Genomic DNA, 22,196 nt, shown 5'->3' with positions numbered 1-22,196 from the left:
TTTGACTTTATCTGATTTTATTTTTCACAGAACACCACAATAACAACCAGCTTTCCACTTCAGATGAATCTAGATATGGTTACATACATTTGGATGAACCGGACTGAAGGACTCCAAGAGAGACCCCAAGAGCTTTTTGGATGAAGTCCATATATTGCACGAACTTGAAATCTTTGCCACCAGAGGAACTCTGAAGTTTGTCTTCTTTAAAGTTCTTGGAATAGTCCAGCGAATGGTTTGAGGCATAATCTCCAGCGAATCTGCTGGTATACAGGCATAAAAAAACGGCTGGTTTTGTTTGCTTTCAGAATGGAAGTAGACATCCTCTTGATGAGGCTTTGATGGTAACTTAGGTTTGCTTGCGTAATGATTCAATCTTTCTGACTCATAATTACATACTTTTTTCTTCCTTGTGCATTTCTCTTTATTCTGTGTATAACTGTAATCACACTCCCAATGAAGGTTGTTCTTTCGAAATAAATCCAACTTTGCCTTCTTTCTTTCTTTGCTTTCAAGATGACTGTAAGGTTTGCCTTGGCTTTTTGCAAGATGTAATTTGATATTTGATTCCGTTAAGGGAGCTAAAGAGTAGGTGGTTCTGTGCCCTGCAGACCATGAAGACTTCCCTTCACTGAATGGAACAGAAGATGAGCTAGATGGAACGTCTACAGTATTTAATGAACCATAGCACAACCAGTCAGGAAATGGCGTTGTGTCAGATGACCCGTATTTCCTGCTTTTGTGGGATTCATAAGAAGGTGTCACAATTGAGGAATGTTTTCTACAGCCTCTGACACCATGATGGGAACCTGAATATTCCCTGTAAAATGGTTTCAAATTAGTTTTGCTTTTTCTCATCTTGTAGAGATTTTCCAAAGGAATGCCTTTCTGTAATTCAAACAGAATGTTTTGGGATTCCTGACTTAAATATGGGTTTGCTTCTAAGAACATACATTCTTTGCTCCCATATACTTCAAGAACTGAGCATGCCTCCAAGTTGGCTAGACTCTCAATATTTGTCTGACTCTCAGCAGAATCTTCAGAAATCGGAATTGAATGGGAATCAACTAAATGGGGAGCACTTTCCTGAGTCTTTGGATCAAAATATTTATACGTATTTGTTTCTTGAAACCACCCATGACATTGTTTATCTTTTTCTGGAGTCACATGAGACTTTAACTCTGAAAGAACTGTACTATCTTTCTGAGCTGTGGCCTGTTGATCAGCGTTAGAAGCGCACACATGGGTTGGCTTGAGGGATTTTTTCATCAATGATGAGTTTTCATGGGGACTTTGCTTTTTGGAAGAGATGTGCTGTACTAACGGTTCTGTGTCAATGCAAAGACCACCACCGCTTTCTCCCCTGTAATCTCTATTTTTACAAACTGCAACTGTGTTTAACTTCAGGATATGTTTGGGAAGTGCATTTGGTTTAGGGAACATACTTTTGACTGGAAGCCCCAGGAGAAAATGAAGGTATTTGTATTGCAAATCAAGATCTATTTGATGAGGAGATTTTTCCTCGAAAAGTAACAAAATTTTGTTTTTTCGTTTTGGTACTTTGGTACCAGAATTAACAAATTTAGATAAAGGTTTCTTTGTATTCTGAGCATTGGTCATTGTGTAGGATTCTCTTACAATTCTGGGAAAGGCTGTCATTTGAATCTCTAATGTTTTTATAGAAAAGTGTACGAAAAGTTTGTCTTTTTCTTCTGCTGAGTAGTTTGGAAGAATAGGAGTCAATGGCATCTCATTAGCAGAAGTCGCTGAAGATGCTCCACTTTCTAGCTTTCTAATACTCTTTCGGTTTGCAATGATCTCTTTGCCGTCACTTGAAACATTGACAATCAATGTCTTCATACAGCGGACAGGAGGTGAATCCTTGGGGTATTTCTGATTTAAATTAGGTTCTGTAGCATCAATCCCTTCTAGAGACAAAAAGCACATTTTTTTATGTCTTGGATATAGCCTCCAACTGTTATGTTCTGAAATAGACTGTTTTAGATAAAAGTTGAAGTTGTGGAAAGATTTTTTTGCTATCTCTGGTATCAGATTCAGTTTTATTTCAAACGCTTTTGACTCTAAATGATTAGTGAGCTTATTGTTTTCTTTGGGAAGAAGACGTTCCAAAATGAGTTTTGGCTGCAATTTGGGAGGTTTTGTTGTGGATGTTGTATCTGAACTTCCTGCAAAAGATGGTGACTTCCAAGCATCAGGCTTATGAGCTTTTATTTTTTCCAGTATATCCTCACAAATTTCGTCCTGAATCGTGTTTTTTATCTGGGATTCCAAGATATTTTTAACTGCTTCATAAAGAGGAAGTAAACTTTCAGCACTTGTCCTTTCTGCCACTACTTTTATTTCATTACTTTTAACTTGGGATGGTACAGGCCCACTTCCTGGAAAAGCTTTTTGTTGCTGGACCTTTGGTGTCGTCGTGTCCTGGATAGGTTCATTCTGATCCCCCTGTTTTGGTGGCGAGGCACACCCCATGATATCGAGTAGCTCAGCCCCATGTTGTGTTTCTTCTGCTCCTGGGGGGGAAATATTCATGCTTAGGGTACTTTCCATGTGGGTTTCTACACTGTCCTTTGGATCATCAGACATGAGTGGACACTCTGTGGACGTCAGAATGGGTTTTGGTGCCTTTTCTTCTTCCTCAGTCATAAGCAAGTAGGGTTCCTTTATGAACCTTGAGCTATCAGGCCCTGGAACAACGTTTTCTTCTTTTGTTTGTGGAATCAAAATGTTTTCCTTTGCTTCACGGCTGAGGTTTGTTTCTGATTTTGACAGTGGGGGGAAGGGAGGACACCCTTCTTTTACAATGCTTGAGCTATTCCTCTTAATGTCACTAGTGCTTGGTGATTTCTGTTGGAATTCAGAAAGACAGAGTATCTTTTCTCTTTCTAGGTTTGTCTCAGATTCTGCTGTTTCTTCAGTCTGAGATGAATTCACCGTGGAAATAGAAAGACTTCTGATACATATTCCTGAAGTATCTTCACGCCACAAAACTGTTTTCTTTGGTCCGCTGAAGTCATACTCTAATTTCTTTCTATTGCTTGGAATACCACGTCCTGTGTTATTAAGAATCTGTGAAATTGGGTGATTTTGGATTTTCATAGTTAAATATTTGGGGCTCAGTTCTCTCTTCAAATCTGCTATTGTTAATCTGCCTTTCCGGCCTTCAAACTTGAGAGAAAGAGGAATGTAGGCATAAAATGAATCCAGAATATGTTTTTGAAACATTTTTTGTGCCTGAATATTTTGTTTTGCACCAGGGACTTCTAGGTCCTTTTTATGTTTTTGCTTGATTGGGCAGCTGTTTCCTATACGAGTGATCACCTGAGTGTTAATTTGAGACTCCTCTGCCTTTGGAGATGGAGTGTTCCCATTTACAACATTATTTGTGTCCCTTTTTAAGTTCTCCTCTAGACTGACAATGATGTGTTTGTGCATTTCTGTTTTGTCCTTTTCCAGACAGATAGCTATGTTTGTGTCTATTTTGAATTCCCCTTCTTCCAGTTCTAATGTTTTTTGCTCCAGATTTATAATAGTACTGGTGTCCATTTTATTTTTTCCTTCCAGATCTTCAGATTGAGCTGGAAAAGTCCAATGGGAGGGAAGAGCCTTCTGACATGATTCTAGAATGCATTCCTTTTGTTCTGGCACCAGCAATGCCTGCTCTTTTTTCCCTCCGAGGGTATCAAACACTGTAATATCCACATGTGTTCCTGGTAGTATTTGTATTCTGGGGTACACCATAGTTTGCGTGCATACATCTGTTTCCAATTGTGTCTTCTGCCTTCCATCTTTAAGTGGGAGTTTAAGAGAAAGGCTGGAATCCAGGCAGGTCTCATGTCCCCTTTCAGACTGTAACACCACTTGCTTTTTCACAACAATCTCTTGTTCTTTTATAATTGGGAGAGTATCTGACTCTGTGATATTCATTTTCTCAAGCGATCCCTTTGTCTGTAGGGCTAATGCTTTGGAAGAGGGCATTTTGCTCATTTTATCATGATTTTGTACCTCTTTCTCTGGCTTATCAGATGTGTATGAATTTCCAGATCCTGGAGATGCCTTGGATAACGTTTTTTGTTGGGGGGCATCTTGCTCTGAAACAGAAAATCCTTTTGCATGTACAGGGGTACCAAATGTGACATATATTTCCTTGGATATTTTCCTTGGTGGTGAAACTAAACTCTTAGGACTCCTTTTATGGTTTAAATCATCCATTATTTCAGTTTCTTTCTTCAGGTTGGCCATCTTAGCTGGATCCATTGTGGGGTAGGAAAGAAACGTAGTAAAAGTTTCTGTTTTGTATTTTTCTGGTCGAGCCTCTTGCCCTGTAAAGAAATATCCCAGCCTTTTCCCACTTATGGTACCAAATCCTGTTAAATAAATGTCCTCATGCTGTGAATTTAAAACTAACAGACTCAAGTCTCCTTCAGATTTGACTCGTGGAGGTTCATTCCTTCGCTGTACACTGACCATGAAGTTGGATGTCCACTGTTGCACTGTCTCTTCTTGTGGCACAGAGTGTTTGACTTTCTTCACAACGATTTCACTATCACCAGCAACTAGCTCTGTAATTGCTGTTTTCTGGGTATCTGATGATTCCTGGAGATTTTGCTGGAAAGGAGAGGATCCTGTAGCTCCTGGTACATCTTTGTCTATTTTGTTCCCTGAGTCTAGATAAAGGGCAGGTGCTGATGGGATGGAAAGAAAAGTCCTTGTCAGAACTATAGGTAGCTCATCTTCACCTTTGCACATATTTTCCTTTTGTTCTTTAATATTCAACACAAATTCCTTTGTGTTAAAGATATGGGAAATTGATGAAATCCTGGCCTCTTTGCAATGCATCCTAATCCTCATATCAACTGTTTTCACTTCATACTTTTTTTCTTTCTGTGACATATGTTGTTTTCTTTCTCTTACATCATGAATTGCCCCTGCACCTAATAATGCTGAAAGCATGCATGGAAGTAGAGAGGGCCTTCTAATTCCAAGCATTTTTTCATTTACTTGTGTACCTTTATCTAATGTAGGGTTAGCTGAATGTTTGGAAACATAAATTTTTCTGAGCACTGTACAGGGTGGTTTACCTTGACCATCATGTTTCTTTGGTTCTTGCCCTCCAATGATTAGATGCAATTCTGTTCTATGGAGCATACGTGAAGGAGGTGATTTCTTTGACTTCAAGATTATATCTGTGATATGCGCCATACTTTTCATATTTGTTTTTTCTCTGTCCTTCTCCTCTTCCTGAGGCATACATTGTTTTGCATTTTGACTATCTTGCAAGACATCACCACCGATTGCTTCTGTATGTACTATTTCTCTGGCATTTGATACTCTCTGCACAACAGACCTTGTAGCTACTAACATTTCATCATCTACCTGTATTTCTTTATCCAATTGGAGGAGAGGGAGAGACGAAGATGGAGAGGAAGTGTTGGCCAGAACCACACCTGGTTCATCTTTACTTCCTTGTATCTTCTTTTCTTGATGTTTGGGGAACACGAGGTTTACTGTTTCTACTTCACCCCCCTCCTTGTTCTGGGGCATCTGATCTTTTCCTTTTTGTGGACTGATTAAAATATCTCTAGCAGTTGGCTCTACACTTTCCACATCTTCAGAATCTGATGATTCCTGGAAGTTGACTGGGGAAAGAGAGGATCTTGTTAATATGGCCATTCTCTTTTTCTCACATCTGGGATTCTTGTAAAGGTGAAGTAGGGAAGATCTACAAGTACAAGTACAAGTCTTAGTTGGTATTGTACCAGCTGGCTCACGCTGACCTTCCTGAGCCATTCCCTCTTGGTCTTTAGTTTTCCACGGATGGTCACTTAGATTGTATCTAAGTAAAATAGGTGATCTCTTTTCTTTTAAATGCCTATCACTGGGAGCCACTGTACTATTCATCTCCACGTTTTTCTCTCCATCTCTCACTTCTTTCTGTAACGTGTGTTCTTTTAATTCTTTTACATCATTTGAAAGTTCTCCATCAGTTGTTTCTGCATATGCTGTTTTCACTGCATCTAGTGATTCCTTGGACTGTAGTTGTGGGAGAGGCACATTTGTAATTCTTACCATGTACCCCTCTCCTGTTTTGCCAAAGTTAAGATATGGTAGAGTCAGTAAAGAAGTACAGATGTTTCCCAGATTTTCAACGAGGTCATTTTTCTTTTTCTGCATCTTTCTCTCTTGCTCTTTCATTTTCCACTGCAATTTTTTGGTATCTAGTATATGTGAAAGGGGTACTTCCTTTGCCTTCAGAGCCATACATCTTGGGACCATTTTGTCTTCAATATCTATTTTGAGTCTATCCTTCTCTTTTAACTCACCATAAAATGACTTAGTATATGCTTCTTTGCCTGAATTGGATGGATCCTGAATCTTTGATGGTGGAAAAGTGAAGTGTGTTTTTTCTAATGTGTCTTCCTTTTCATTCATTTGCCCGTCCCATTTCAGGCAAGATGGAGAAGGCAAGGAGGCACAGGCTTCCTTCAGAACCATTTCTGGTTCACTTTTGCCTTCTTGCACTTCTTTCCCTTGCTCTTTAATATACAAAGGTAGTCTCTTTCTACTGGATAGATGTAGAGGTGAGGCTATCTCTGCTCTCAAAGTGATTATTTTTGGGAATCTTCTACCTTCCCCATCTTTTATTTTTACTCTGTTCTTTACCTTTGTATATGGCATAGGCTGATTAATTTTTATTGTTACATCGAATGAGCCAATGCCCTCATTGGAATCTGCATGTCTGGTTTTTCCTGCATCTGATGACTCAGGGCACAGCAATTGTGAAGGAGAGCATCCTATCATTGCAAGCGAGTCCTTGTTTTCTTTGGTTCTTGTGTCCAAACTGTGGTGAGGTGGGGAAGGTGTGGAAGGAGGAGTTTTTGTCCGAGCCACATCAGGGTCACCTGTTCTTTGCTGCTCTTGTTCTACTTTCTCCATCATGCTCCACTGTGGTTCCTTTCTGTTGTTCAAAGCACTGTGCTCAGTAACCCTGAACACAGGAGGAGGTGGTGATATCTTTGCCTTACAATCTGTGCCACTGGGCCGCATTGAGCCATCTGTGGCTTCTGTTTGTACTCTGTTCCTTTCTTCCTGTCGTGGGTGTTGTTCTTCTTTTATCACATGGCTATCAGATGACTCTGTAGGTGCCACTTGCCCTGAAGGCAATGATTCTTGGAGCTCAAGATGTGGCACATCATTTCTTATTATTCCTGGCTCACCCTCCTCATCTTTTATTGTGTCCCACTTAAGATGAGTTGAAGAAGTGATGAAAGGATGAATTCTGCTCAGAAGCACAACAGTGTCCTCGTTATCTTCTTGCCCCACTTTCCCTTGTTCTTTGATGTTGACTTGCAGTTTCTTTGTTTTGAGTATAAGGAAAAGGGGTGATTTCTTTGCCCTCAAAGCTATGTACCTGGGGTGCGTTATGTCTTCCTCAAAAGTATTTGCTTTCTCCTCTTCTGTCTGTGTCATGTATTCTGTTCTTTTTGAACTGCTTGCGATGCCATTCAAAGATGGTACTGTATATTTTAATTCCTCGGCATGTGATGATTCCTTGTGCCATGAGGGTGGAAGAGAGGGTCTTGTTACTCCTTCTTTCTCTTCCTTGCCTCCTATACCTTTGTTTAACTTAAATGGAAGTAGAGAAGTTCTTGTCAGAAGCTTATCTAGTTTGCTTCTTTCCTGTAGGTTTCCTAATTTTTCCTTCATTTTTGTCTGTACTTCTACAGTTTGGGAGCCACAGCTCCCAGAGGTATAGAGTACATGTGGGAGTGGTAATACCTTTTCCTTGGAAGTTGTGCCATTGGGATACATTAGATATTTCATATTTACTATTTTCCTTCCATCTTCTCCTTTCTCTGGCTCATACTCTTGCACTACTCTTAGATCCTTTGAGATATCATCCCCAGTTGACTTTGTATATGCTGTTTTCCCTGCCTCAAATGATTTCTGTAACAGTAGTTGTGAAACAGCAGGTCTTGTTATTCCTTGGCTGTCTTCCTCTCCTTCTATTCTTGTGTCCAATTCATGGTGACTTAAAGAAGATTCAGAAGCCCCGTGTGTGGGCAGAACCACTTCCCGTTCACCTTCACCTCCTCCCTCCATTCTCCCCTGCTCTTCACTTTCCGGATCCACGTTCACCTGCTCTTTAAGATCCGGTGGTATGTCCTGTGAAAGTGCTTGCTTTCTTTTTAAATCTTTATCTTTTGGATGCATCACGTCTCTCTCAGCTGATATCTCTACATCACTCTCTTCTTTCTGTGGCACATAGTCTTTTGCTTCTTGTACATCACTTGCGGCATGGTCATCAATGGACTCTTTATTTGCTTTTTTCACTGCATCTGATGATTTCTGGTGTGATAGTTCTGAAATACAGTATCTTGCAACTTCAGTTAGAGAGTCTGCTGTTTTAATTCTTGTACCCAACTTTAAATGAGAAGGAGCAATTATGCAAGGGCTGGTATTGCTCACAAGGACATTTGGCTCATCTTTAATTTTTTGTACCTTTGTCTCTTGCTCTTCAATATCCAGCTGGGTTTCCTGTGAAATTGGTGATTTCTTTTCCCTGAAAGGTATGACTTCTTCCTTTTTTACTCTCTCCTCTTCTTCCTGCATTATATGCTCTTTGGCTTTATTTATGTTACTTGAGATATCACCATAAACAGACTCTTTGTATGCTATTTTTTCTATATCTGATGACTCCTGGAGTTCTGGTTGTAGAAAAGAGGACCTTCTTTTTATTAGCCTGGTTTCTTCCCCTGTTATTCTTATGTCCACTTCTGAGTAAGATGGAAAAGAGACGGAAATACAAGATGTGTTCCGAATCCCAACTTGATTATCTTTATGTTCCTGCATGTTTTTCTCATTTTCTTTGATGTTCAACTGTAATTCCTGTGTGATTGGAGACTGTTTCACTTTCAAAGCTATTCTTTTGGGTTGCATTATTTCTTCCAAAGCCATTTCTACTCTCTCTCTCCGTGGCATATATTTTGCTTTTTTTATACTGCTTAAAATATCATCAGTTGGCTCCTCACGTACTCCCATTGCATCAGATAATTCCTTGAGTGTCAGTGATGGAAGACAAAATCCTGCGATTCCTCGCATGAGGACCTCCTTTATTCCAGGCATCGGTTCCAGGTGCGGTGAAGAAGGAAAGGAAGCATGGTGTTTATTCTGAACCATGTCTAGATCACTTTTATCTTTCTGCATCGTTTCCTCTTGTTCTTTGTTATTCCACTGTGGCTCTTTTCCATGCAGTATATATTTAAAAGGTGTTTTCTTTCCTTTAAAAGTGACACATTTGAGGCCCATGATGTCTTTCACATATACTATATTTTCTCCATCTTCCTTTTTTCCCTGTGGCAAATGTTTTGATTCTATTACACGGCTTAAACTATCTCTATTAATTGACTTTGCAAATAGTGTTTTCCTGACACTTGATGATACCTGGGACTTTAACGGTAGAAGGCAGCTCTTTAGTATTCCAGACTTACCTTGCCCTACTTTTATTCTTGAATTCACATCAGTATGTGGTAGAGATGGTAAGGAAGCACACAAGCCTGTCAGTTTCATACATGGTTTACCTTTACCTATCCGCACCTTGCTGTCTTGTCTTGTAATGAACGAGCCAATTTGTTCTGTACTTGGAATGTAATCCATGGTGCTAACTACTTCTTTTGATGCCTTCTCTGTACATGGCATCTTGCTCTGAAATATGTCCCTCAAAGAGTGAGAAGCAGGTTTTGGAGAAATCTGGTGTATACATTCTGGTTGCTTTTCTTCTTTTCCCTCAACAGGCAAGCCAATTCCTTCTGTATTTGAAGTGTGGTACATTGGAGCCTTTAATGCTTCCTTTACACATGGCAATTTCATCTGAAGGACATCTGTCAAGGAATAAGAAACAGATGTTGGAAGAGCCTTGCATGTACTTTCTTTTTGAGGTTCTTTTCTTCTCCTGTTGTGCAAGTGAACTCCTTCTGAGCACGGAGGTTGGTCTACTGGAGTATCTGCTTTATTTGATGCTTCATCTACCACTGAACTCAAAACTTTTGAACTCCTTCCTTTCGCTGAGACATTTTTCTTTATCTTATTATTATGGAGTCGATGCACTATGCATGAAGAAATGGATTCCAGAATATTTTCTTTATTCTGGTTAGACCTATGTAGTTGCTTCGCCTTCAGTTTTCCAGAAAAAATCATTTTCTTTTCATTTAATCTCAATGGACTATCAGTTACCTGTGATTGCTCTTTTCTCCATGGATTTACATATAAATTTATAGGAATGCTTACATCTTCCTTCCTTGTATCTACCACCTGTGTTATCTGGAAATGATTATCCCTATTTGGGCAAGATACAGAATCCACAGTACTTTCAGGAATGTCATCTGGCTCCATCTCTCCTTTCTGCACTGCAGATATATTTTGCTGGGCCACCAGATTGGTGTAAAGAAACTTCTGTCCTTTTGAGCCTTGGAAGATATCAGTTTCTTCTATATGTTCTCTTCCCAATAGATGTGAAATATTTTTTTTGCTGGTGTACATTTCTTCCTCAGCTACCTTTCCTGTGTTTTCCAAATGAGAAGTTTCCATAATGGGGTAGGCAACAGACCCCAGATTTGTCATTGAAACACTTCCTTGTTTTGGCAATTCTTGCTCCTTGCAAGTCTTCTGTTGAGAAGCATTCAACTCTGTAAGGAATATATTCTGTCCTTTTGAACTTAATGAAGCATCGGTTTTCTCTGATACTTGTCTCCCCGATGGAATTGAAACCGAACGTTCAACCATGTCTATGTCTTCTTCCTTCACTCTTTGTGCAACAAGGAATTCACATCCTGTAAGTTTTTTAACTCTTGGGGCATCGAACCTAGGGTAATCGATATCCCTCTTCTGGGAAGATAGACCAGGGTATACTTCTCTTTCCAACGTTACTCCTATTTTCATGGGGTCAAGCTCCTTCTTCACTTGTTGGCCAATCACTAACTGATCTCGACATTGAGGGAGAATGTCTAGTAAAAGAGTTTGGTGATTTTCTTTTTGTGCTCTAATGCATTGTTTCAGTGTTTTGATGTTTCTTGATATAGTATTCTTAATATCAGTGGACTCTGAAGATGACATTTTTCTCTGGCTTAGTGATTTCTCTAGCTTTCGCTGGGGAAGAGTGTAAAGGGGCTTTCTTGGCCTGTCTTTCTCCCTTTTTACTTCTGTAAACTGTTTAATTTGAGATGGGCCAGATCCAGAATCACAAATAGTGCTCAGAAGTAAATCTGTTACAGTTTTATCTTGCCAGAACTCCCTCTTCTGCTTCTTCATGTTACATGTCTGTTCCTCTTTGTTTCTTCTGGTCCTACATCCTATAGTATGACACAGCTGGGAAACAGGTAGCTTCTTTGCTTCCAATTTGACCCGTTTGGTATGCATACTGTTTTTCACATCTGCTGTTTTTGCCATAGCTTTATCTTTTACGATTTGAAGATACACAGGTGTGCAGGCATAAGCAGAGCTAGCATTTGCTTTGTTTAGGGCATTTCCCTTTTCAGAAGACTCTTCAGAGATACCCCAGGTACTAGGTGATGGCTCCATTTTTATGTGTGAAAAAATAGGCATGGAATCATATACGGATTTGAGGTCCACACGTAATACGGTTTTCTCTCTCTTCGTGCCTATCTTCTTTTCCTGTCGCTCATTATTGCTTAAAGCAGCACGACTGGTAGCATGAAGCGGTTGTGAAATCACTAGCCCTTCGGTTGGCGGCTCTCTATGTGTTGGCTGTGTGTGACGGAACTGTGATCCTCTGTCAATCCCTGTTTTCAATCTGCTCTGCCTTCTAAGGTCAGGGGTATCCGGTGTGAAGTCAATGGTATTTGGAAATGTATTAGCCACATTTTTATCCTGCCTCATCTGTTTCATTTTCGTTTTTAAATTGGATCCAGGTTTATTCCTGTATTTTGTGGTAAACTGCCTTCTGATCTTAAGTATTTGTGAAATTGCCGGCTCCTTTTTCTTCATAATTGAACAGTTGATATTCAAAGTGATTTTCTTTTCTAATAACTGTACTGTGTTTTTCTGGCTTTCAGGGTCAGATAAAATAGGTGTGAAGAAATCTAAAGGCCCCAAGAAAGTTGTGGCAGAGTTTTCCCCTAACTCTGCCTTTTCTTCTGTAGTATGACCACGCAGATTTTTGTGAAGTGTTCTGTTATATATGGTGCTCCTTGCTATTGTATCGAATGAGTGTTTATCAGTCACTATCTTGGATGGTGGAGTCTCAGTTCCCTCAGCAGCAGGGAGTGACGCCTCTACAACACTTTCAATCCACTGTCTCCCTTTCATCTTGTACTGAAATGTGCACCCCTTTTTCTTTCTATGGCTTCCTGTAATACACTTTGTGGTATTAAGCAATTGTGAACTTGGTCGTTTCTTTGCCTTCAAAGTTACATGCTTGGAACTTACTATACTTCTCTTGCTTACAAACTCCAATGCATAGCTCTGGCTTTTGGGTACAGATGAATCAAGGCTGGAAAAATCTGAAGGTTTTAAGACTGTTCTCACTAAGTCATTTTGATTCCATGCCTTCTTCCCTGAGATAGGACTATCCCAATGTCTCCTAGGATTTCCATCCCATAGAGTGCCACCTTGTATTGAAGCGGTCTCTGATTTCCTTGCTTTTGGCAATGGAGTCTTTACACGTTCCATACATTTTATTCCTTCTTGAGTAGAAAGACCTTTTTTCTCTGTTTCAACTTGAAGAAAAGTCATCATGTGTCTAGAAACAGGCTCCGAAACGGTTTCTCTAAAGCATTCTTCTTGTCCCATCTTTTGTGCTGTCCAAGGCAAATTCCAAGTCCTTCTGACTTCTGAATTATTCAGTTCAGATGTTGATTGGGAAGAACCAGGATTTTTCATTTGATCGGCGCTGAAGCGGTGGTGTTGCCCACAGTGTGGAACTGAATCCAATAACATTCTTTGGATATTTTCCTCTTCCTTTTCATGTTGCACATTCTTTTTCATTGTCTTGCTTGATCTGTTTTGCATATTAGTTGAGCTGGCCTGGTTCCATGCTTCCCTATCACATGGTGATTTCCTTCGCTTTGCAGGGATATGGCTGTGCAGATTTACTCTTAGTTGATCTGTCTCTGCTTTTGATGTGCTCTTCATTTCAATATCTATTTTGTTATCAGCTGAAACAGGTGCGGGAGACAAAAATGCATTAGCTATACTTTTATTTTGTTGCTTGTCTTTTATTGAAGATTTTAAGTTGCCGTCCTGTTCCTTTCTACAGTAGAGATTATCATGCTCAGTGATATGAAGCATCTGTGAACAAAGCGGCTTCTTTGCCTTCATGGTTACACATTTGGGACCCGTGAGATTTTTCCTTCCTGGAGACTTTAATACCTTTTCCTGCCTTATAAAGTCAGAGAAAACGGATGTTGTGGACGTTGTTAGTAAATCTCTTTGCAACTCTCTATGTTTTCTGGCAATGCAACCACTCATTTTCCTCCTAGAGCTTCCATCACCAGGATCTCCAAGCACTGAGTTTCCCGATTTGGTAGGCGGAATATTTTGATCAACTCTGTGCTTCACTACTTTGTGAGTTTTTATGCCTTCCCCCTTGTCTTCAGGTCGTAGGGAAACTGCCATGTGAACATCCAGCTTCCTTGCAGAGCTCGCATCAGATTTGGCACTACACTCTGCTCCATCAGTTGAAAAGTAGTCCAACAGTGCTGTCCCTGATTTTGGACATGGAATCTTTTGACCGAGTCTATGTGGTATGTCTTTTTGTGGTGGGATGTTCTTCCTCAGCTCTTGAATGTGAAGTGGAATCAGAGGAGGACAAGTAGACTCCAATTTATTTTCTGAAACCACTGTCTGTCGCTGTACTTCCTGCTCTGTAATAAACATATTTTGATCTTTTCTCCTTCCTGTACTACACAGGAAATGTAGACCTGCCTCAAATAAAACTCCAAAACCCTCTCTTTCTTTCCCACTTTGCCATCTTGATTCTGATGTGCTGCTTGAGTTGCTCCCATTATTAGAGGAATATGGACACAGTTTTTCCCCTTCATGTTGTTCTAGCTGTGAAATACTGCTTTTATTCCTTAATGGGTCTTTCTTTGCTTTTATTTTTTGATGCGTTTTGATGGCAGGTGAAACGGGTGTATGTGAAAGGTAGGTATTCATAAATATATCTGACATAACTTGAGATATTTCTGGGGCCATGTTTTCCAAGACGCAGTCCTGTTCCTTTCCATGGCTAAGAGCTGTAGACCTAGCGATGTGGATCGTCTTTAAAATTGATGCCATCTGTGCTTTCCCCGTTCTAGATTTGGGGATTTGTGGTGTCTTTCTCCACCCTCTAAAATCAGATGAAGCTGGAGTGGTGAAATCCAAAAACTTCAAGGTTCTCCCTTGTAACTCCTTTTGCAATCTTCTCTTCCCTTCTGGAGTAGATCTAGCAAGTTCCTTTCTAGGGCCTCTTTCAGATGGGATGTCACTCTGTGTTGTAATAATTAAAGATTCACGAACAGATTTCCCTAGCTCCGGAGATAAAAGCCTTGGGCTCTCTGCATATTGCAAGCCTTTCTGTGCTTTCGTTCTTTTTGGTAGCTTCTCAACTGGAAGTGAATTCAAGATAGTGCAGGAAACACAATGCAACACGCTTTGTGTGAAAAGTGTTTGTTGCTGCTGCTCCTGAGCTGTGTTAAGTGGTTCTGGGATTTTTTTCCTTGCTGAATTCTCCAGTTCTAGTTCTGATCTGACACAGCGAGGCTCCTCCGTTTTACCAGTGATGGAACTGAAGTGCTGAGAACTCCGTGGGGCTGCTTCTTCACGTTGGCCTTTGACCTCCTTCATGCCCCTGGAGGCACGGCCCCTCTTGTCACTGGAAAAGGCCCCGCTGGCTCTCTCTCCATCTGGTGACAGCTCTTGCTGTTGCCGTTCGTGACTAAATCTCATTGTCCACAACACATCTGACTCTGCTTTTATTCTGTTATGCATTTTCACGTCAAGTGAAACAGGCATGGGAGAGGAGATGGCATTTAGGGTTTTGTCTGCCACGGGTTTACCTTGTTTCATCATGATACTGAAGTTGCATTTGAATGGCCTTCTATGGCTTGGAATACCACGTTTTGTGATGTGAAGTGTCTGGGAAATTGGTGGCTTTTTTGTCTTCAAAGTTACCCATTTGAGACTCATTTTCTTTCTCTTCTCTGTATATTTTAAATGGTTTCTCCTTCTTTTCAATGCAGGTAAAGCAAGTGTGGATAAATCCAAAGACTCGAGAATCGTTGCTGGAAATTCTTGTGCTAATCCTTCTTTTTTCTCTGCAATAAGATCTTCCGGTACCCCAGAGCACTTTGTATGAATTAAAAAGTCAATGTTCTGTGATTTCAGGGTCTTTGGAGGTAAGTTTTTTAGACAACCATTCCCTGAGATACTAAATATTGTTGAAATTGGCGTTTTCCTTGCCTTCATAATTACACATTTGGGACTCATTTGATTTTTTAAGGCTCTACATGTAAATGTCTTTCTCTGCTTTTTCGGTTCAGACAGATCAGGCGTGGAGACCTCCGAATACTCCAGGACAGTTGCTTCTAGATTTTTTTTAAACTCTGCATTTTCCTCTTTACCATGATGGTACAGTTCCCCCATATGGCTCCCAACACTTGGGACACCACCCTTCACTGTATCCACTAAAACTTGACCAATTAGTGAGTCCTTTGACTTTAGAGGAGGAAGCTTTGAACTTGCTATATATATTGCACCATTTTGTGGATGGTGGCTTTTCTTTGGCTTCTCTCCCAGCATGGAATCTGTAGGCTGCATTTGTTGTGGGATGTCTTGTTCTATAACAAAGAGAATTTTCCCACTTCCTTGGTTTTCTGATTGATGAAGGTCAAGCTCCTCCCTCTGGCCTGAACAGAATTTGAAATGTGTGCTGTGCTGTGAAATTACTTTTAATATCTCCTGGTCACCGGTTTCTTCCTCCTCATCTTGAACACTGTTTTCTTTGGTGTCATCTGAAGTAATATTCCCTTCCACTGGTGATGTTGCTTGCTTTACTTGTTTAGCCCTGAGACTTCTTTCTCCTAACATATCTTTTTCTCTTTCTATCTTGTTATACGTATTAATGTCAGGGGTAATAGTCATGAAAGAATACATTTTAGCTGCCATTTTTTCTCTGTGATGCACCTCTTTCATTTTGGTTATAGGGTTACATCCCAATTCTTTTCTATGGTTTGGGCTAACAGCACTCTTGATATTGAATATGTTTGAAACTGACAGTTTCTTTGCCTTTAAAAGTCCATATTTGGTATTCACTGAGGTTTTCTTGTCTGAATATTTGAAGTTTCTCTGGGGTGTAGATAAAGCAGGTAGGCAGGAATCAAAAGTCACTGTGTCTTTCTTTTCAACACCACCAGCCTGTTCCTTTTGGTGATTTGCGTCAGATGGGACACCATGTTCTCTTGCAGAAAAAATGATCTCATCATTCTTCACTTCCTCTGACTTAGGAGGTGAAAACCCAGTGTAACTCTCTAGCTCTCCAAATTGAAGCTGATCCAGTATGGGGCATGAAGCATAACTTAAAACAGTTTGTGTACCATGCATTTGTGGTTGTACCTGAAGATTTCGACTTCGTGGTTGTTTCAGCTCCTCATCTGATTGGACAAGATCAAAATTCTCCTTCTGATACGCATTGAATATGAAGCTTTGGCTATTCTCTGGAGCTGGTGACACTTCATGTTTTCCTTCCTTCTCTTTCCCATCTTTCATACTGTTAGATAAGGTACTCACGATATGATCCGGGCAACATACTTTTCCTCCATTTAGCAATTTCTCTTGCATTAGCTGCATATAATCAAGTCCTGTTACCCTCTGCATATCTGTCTCTACATTTAATCCGCTACTCATTTTGGTGTTGGGCAAAATAGGCACCCGGGACTGAATGATATTGAGAAATGCATCTGCTGCGTTTTTATTTTGTTGTGGCTTTTTCATTTTTGTTTTAAAATTGCACTGCAGTCCCTTGCTCTGCGTGCCATTAAGCATATGTGAAGCTGATGGCTTTTTTCCCCTAATAGTTCTATATCTGTGATTTGCTGTTATTTGCTTCCTTGCTAATTCTAATGTGTTTTCCTTTCTTTCAGATTTAGAAACAAAGGGCTCAACAGAACCAGAAGAATGCAGGCATGTCACTTGCAAATCTTTTGGTAACTCTGAATTGTTTTCCACAAAGTGAGAATCTACTACCCTTTTCGGGTTTCCACCAGATGGTAAGTCACACTCTGTCATGGTGTTGAAAATGTTATCAAATGATGAGTTCTCTGCTTTGGGAGGTGGACTCTCGGCACCCATAGGGGCTGTTATGGCATGTTCTGTTTGGCTGGGTTTCTCGAGTTCCTCGCCTTCTCTAGGAGCCATCTGGAGGCTAGTCTGCAAGGCAGTTTGTGCAAACCATGTTTGGTGCTGAGCATCTTGCTCCTGTGTTAAACTGCTCAGTGCTGTGTACTGTTCGTCAAGGTGGGTCTCCTTCCCTTGACATGCATCGGGCCAGAGATGCTGGGTATGCTGCGAAGCTGCCTCTAGCAATGTTTTCTGCTCCACTTCCTCTCCGTCTTTCACTTTTTCTTCTTGGTCATGGAATGCACTACACTTATCAAAGAAATCAACATACCGTGGTCTCACTTCCTCTGCTAATTGCCCTTGCTTTAACTGAGCGTGACAGAAGCTGTTTGTCTCTCCTTGTAATCTGCTATGCATAGGAGAAAAAAGGCTACTTATAAAGTCATATACCAATCCATTAGCTTGGTTGATCTTCTCCAACTTGGCCTTCGCCTCAGAGTCCAATTTCTTTCTATGACCTGTTCTATTAAATACTTGTGAAACTGACGGCTTCACTGTATTCGTTGGTACTGACTTGGGCTTCACTGGACATTCTGTGTGTGAGAATCGTACTCTGTTTTTATTCACTTTTGAGTGAGTTAAAACAGGCATGTGGCAATTAAAAGTCTCTGAATACATTGCTGGTAAATCTTTTGGTAGTTCTGCCTTTGTGTCTGCAAAAAAGTAACCCATTTCCCTTGTATCCTTTCCATAATCTAAAACATCACTTTCTCTTGTTTGGTTTAAAGGGTCTCCAATCACTGATTTTCCTGATGTCGGAAGAGGTATCTCCGCATCTGCAGTGCGTTTTAAGTCTGCTTGTGTTGCTAGGCTTTTCTTCATATTCTCAACATGAAATAGATCCATTATTGGGGTGTCAACAGACTCCACAAGACTTTCTCTGGATGTAACTGGTTGAGGCATTTCTTCCTCTGTTTTGAACTCCTTCTCGGGATTTGCATTCAATCTGAGGTGCCAGGGACCATGAAGGACTGCTTCTGGTCGAGCTGCTTCGTCCCCTCTCACTTCATCTTGCAATTTAGCTTCTTCTAGTGTGTTTCCAGAGTCATTTCCTTTATTAATAAAATTGGAATGCTTTTCTTCCCTTTCATCCTCTGATTCCTCTTGGTTTGGCTTGGTATGGCTGGGATTCTCCGCATTGAATCTGCTGTGCGTTCTAATACGAGGCACAGTAGACATGTGGGGGTAAGTAACATTCACAAGCACATCAGACACAATTTTATCTTGCAGTATCTGTTTAGTTATGATCTTAAAATTGCCTCTCAATCTTCTCCTAAGACTTGGTATACCATTCCTACTGATAGTAGGCATCAGTAAATTTGCTGGCTTCTTTACTTTCATAATGACAAGTTTGGGACCGAGTACCGTTTTTGCTCCTGACCATTTTCTTCTGATTTTCTGCCTTTTGAAAGACGATAAAGGAAGTGTGCGGATGATGAACAACCCCAGGGCAGCTGCAGGGAAAACTCGTTTTAAGTCTTCCTTTTCCTCCGCAATATGATCATCTGGTATCTTTCTGGGGCTTCCACCAAATGGGACATCACATTCTGTTGTATCAGTTAAAACACCACCCACTGGTGAGTTCTCTAGCACTGTACGAGGATTCTTCGCATCTGTAGTCTCTCTGCCTGTAGGTCTGTCCGTGATTTGCTTTACCTGAACTTGAAATGGATCCATTGTGGGGCATGGACCAGTCCCCACAATTGTTTCTGTAGAAAGAGTTTGTGGTTGTACCTCTTGCTCTTTATTTGGGTTTTTTCTACTACCTGAACTGCTCTGTTTAATTTCAAATCTGACATATTTAGGCTTCTGCCTTAGTTGCAGGCCGACCCTGAAATCTTGTTTCAGCTGTGGAACTGCTTCTTGTAAAGTTGGTTCCTCTTCCTCTCTGTCATGTTCTTGTGGCTTTTTAATACATCTCTCCTCAATGTATTTTGCATCCGATGCTTTCTTTTCATCTGGTAATTTCTCTTGCTCTACCACTGAATAACTAAACCCTGTTGTCGATGTATCTGTCTTGGCTTTTAATCTGCTCTGCATTTCCATATCAGGCGGCCCAGAAATGGTAGTGTCAGTGGCATTGTGAAACGTTGCAAATATTCTTTTATCTTGCATATTTATGTTGCTTCTCGTGTTACATTGCAGTCTCTCACTTTCACTTGGGTCATCACATTCTGTCACATGAAGGATTAATGGTTTCTTTTCCTTCATAACTGTATCTTCTGTACTCTCTTGAGTTTTTACACTTGCTACTTGCTCACTGTTTTTATGCTCTTTAATTCCTAGTGAAATGAGCAAATTGACCTCTGAAGTCTCCAGAACAATTTCCAGGAAATCTTTTTCCTTTTGTATATTTCTGTTTGGAAAGCACCTTTGTGTTTCTGGCGAATTAGTTGGTAACTCCTCTCCATTTGAAAGTGGAAGATGGGAATTCTCTGTACTTTTTAGGTCTTCCTGTGTTTTCATTCTTCTGTTTGATTCCATTTCAGGAGAGGAAGCAAATTTTTGCCAAGGTTCTGATATAGCTTCTTCTAAAGGTGCCTCATGCTTTGGAATATGCAGGTCAGATGTTTTTTTACTATTGGGGGCATGGAACTCTGCAATACCAATTTCTTTTTCTTGTGTAATTGGGTCTTTAAGAGACTGTTTATTCTTCCAGTTTTTTTCTATTAATAAAGAACAAGGTGCTTTTAATGGAAAAGTATTGACCATGAAAGACTCTTCTAGCCAGGATGGAAGTTTTGCTGAGATGTTTTTTTGTCCTTCATTTTCTCTGCCATGCTGCTTTACATTTTTAGCATTGCCTGAGGTTCCTCTTTTCTCAACAGACCCCACACAACTGACATTCTCCGCATCTAGTGACTTGTTTTGCTTCAGCAGAGAATGTCTACGTCCTGTTACACCTGGCATGACTTCTACTAGTTTTTTTCTGGAATACCTCTTGATATAAGGAGGAACAAGCTTGGAAAAGTAAAGAAGATGCAAAGCTATATCTGATACACCTTTCCTTGGATGTAATTCTTTCTTCTTAGCATTATACTTGCATCCTAACTTGACAGGTTTTGAAGTGTGGCATACTGTCATTTGAAATACCCATGGAGTTGGTGGTTTCTTCGACTTTTGAGATGAAACTTTGCGACTAAGTTTACTTTTACCGTGTAATGCTTTTCTCCAGTTTTTCTGCCTTTTAAAGGTAAGTGAAAGAGGCACTGAGCTATCTACAGAATACTGGTTTAATTCTGAAGAAGCAATTTGTTTCTGGCCCTCTGGCTTTACACTCCTTATTTGGAGCATCCCTTCTGCAAATGAATTTGGACTTACAGTTAAAACTAGAAATCTGGCATTCTTAAAAATAGCATTTTGCCCCTGCGTTAAATGTTTAATCTGGTTTGAATCTTCAAACCAAACAGGAGAATATTGGGTCTCATGTAAGTGTTTATTATCAGACTCTAAGCCCTTGATTGAATGTTGAGTCTCAACAGAATGTGGGACATTAACCAAATGTTGGCTTCTGCCCATAACTTGGGTCTGGAAGGAGTCTTGTGTGCTGCTGGAAAACGGCTTCCTAATCAAATCTTGGGGCAGAGCAAAATACCTGGCCATGATATCAGGCTGGCTGTTGACTGATTCTTGGTTGTTACCAAATTGTTGGGCTTGGCTAGTAAATCTGGCTTCATGAAAACCTTGATTCTGAATAGCATTTTGTACTGGAAAAGAATCTTGTGCTTGGGTAGGAATATGCATTCCAAAAGAATGTTGATTTTGAATCAAGGACTCTTGAGGTCTTGAGTATGGATAAGTAGTTTTACTCTCTAATATAGTTTTGGGTTTTAAAGGAATTTGATTTCTCACAGTTTCTTCCAGAAGTCTGACTTGGTCTCTGGAAAGAAATAAGTGGGCAGGAGGACATGGTGCCATATCTAGACCTTCACTTCCTCTAGAGATGCTAGAGCGTCTTGAAAAGTTAAAGTCAGAAGAAAATGCTGGATTTTTATTTTTGTTGGTTTTCAATATTGCAAATAATTTCCTTGATGAAAATTGTGCTGTTTCATGTTCATTTTCATATCCTCTATGGCTAAGAAAAAATTCCTTTACTTCTGAATGAAACAGTGACAAAGATGAGCTAGTCCCATGTGAAGATGGCATACGACTTTCACTAGAGTAACTTACTTGATATTTACTTTCACTAGTACCTGACCATATTACTTCATCTGTTGGTGAAACTCTATCTTCAAAGTTACCTTCCTTGTCTTCAGCTTTAAGTGATGAAGTAATTGTTCTTACTGAAAACTCATCAACTCTGAATAATAGAAAACAGTTTGTAAATGAGTTGTCATTTAAGACATATTTCAAACAAGAACTCTCTTCTAGATTTAAGGTAACTCAATAGAGTATAAGAACACAGCTCAATATAAAGATGAATTGAAAAGTCATTATTCACATTACAGAATAACTCATAACCTAGTTCCACTCATTGAATAAATCAATCCACTGACAAAGTGAAGTAAATTATTCTCATTTCTCAGAGAATGAGGGATTTTTACCTCAAAAACCTATCCCAAAGTCTATTTTAAAAATTTATTTATTTATTTTGAGAGAGAGAGAGAGAACAAGTGAGGGAGGGGCAGAGAGAGAGAGAGACAGAGAATCCCAAGTGGGCTTTCCACTGTCAACACAGAGCCCAACTCGGGGCTCGATCCCATCAACTGTGAGATCATGACCTGAGCTGAAACAAAGAGTTGGAAGCTGGACGAACTGAGCCACCCAGGTGCCCCTCAAAG

The 22,196-nt window shown here is 40.1% G+C and overlaps 1 protein-coding gene across 1 annotated transcript in view; it reads right to left on the bottom strand.

Moving 5' to 3' along the window:
- The window catches only part of LRTM3 (leucine rich repeat transmembrane protein 3), a 29,650-nt gene continuing 7,454 nt past the window's right edge, over positions 1-22,196 (bottom strand). Inside the window, exon 5 of the mRNA XM_040486973.1 lies at positions 1-21,797. Within this exon, the coding sequence (XP_040342907.1) occupies positions 70-21,797 (21,728 nt within the window). The 3' untranslated portion in view covers positions 1-69. The remainder of the gene's footprint in view (positions 21,798-22,196) is intronic.

This window comes from Herpailurus yagouaroundi, unplaced genomic scaffold (assembly GCF_014898765.1).
Source record: "Herpailurus yagouaroundi ecotype Mexico unplaced genomic scaffold, PumYag 164, whole genome shotgun sequence".
NCBI lineage: Eukaryota > Metazoa > Chordata > Mammalia > Carnivora > Felidae > Herpailurus > Herpailurus yagouaroundi.
This window is presented reverse-complemented; position numbering and strand designations above follow the sequence as displayed.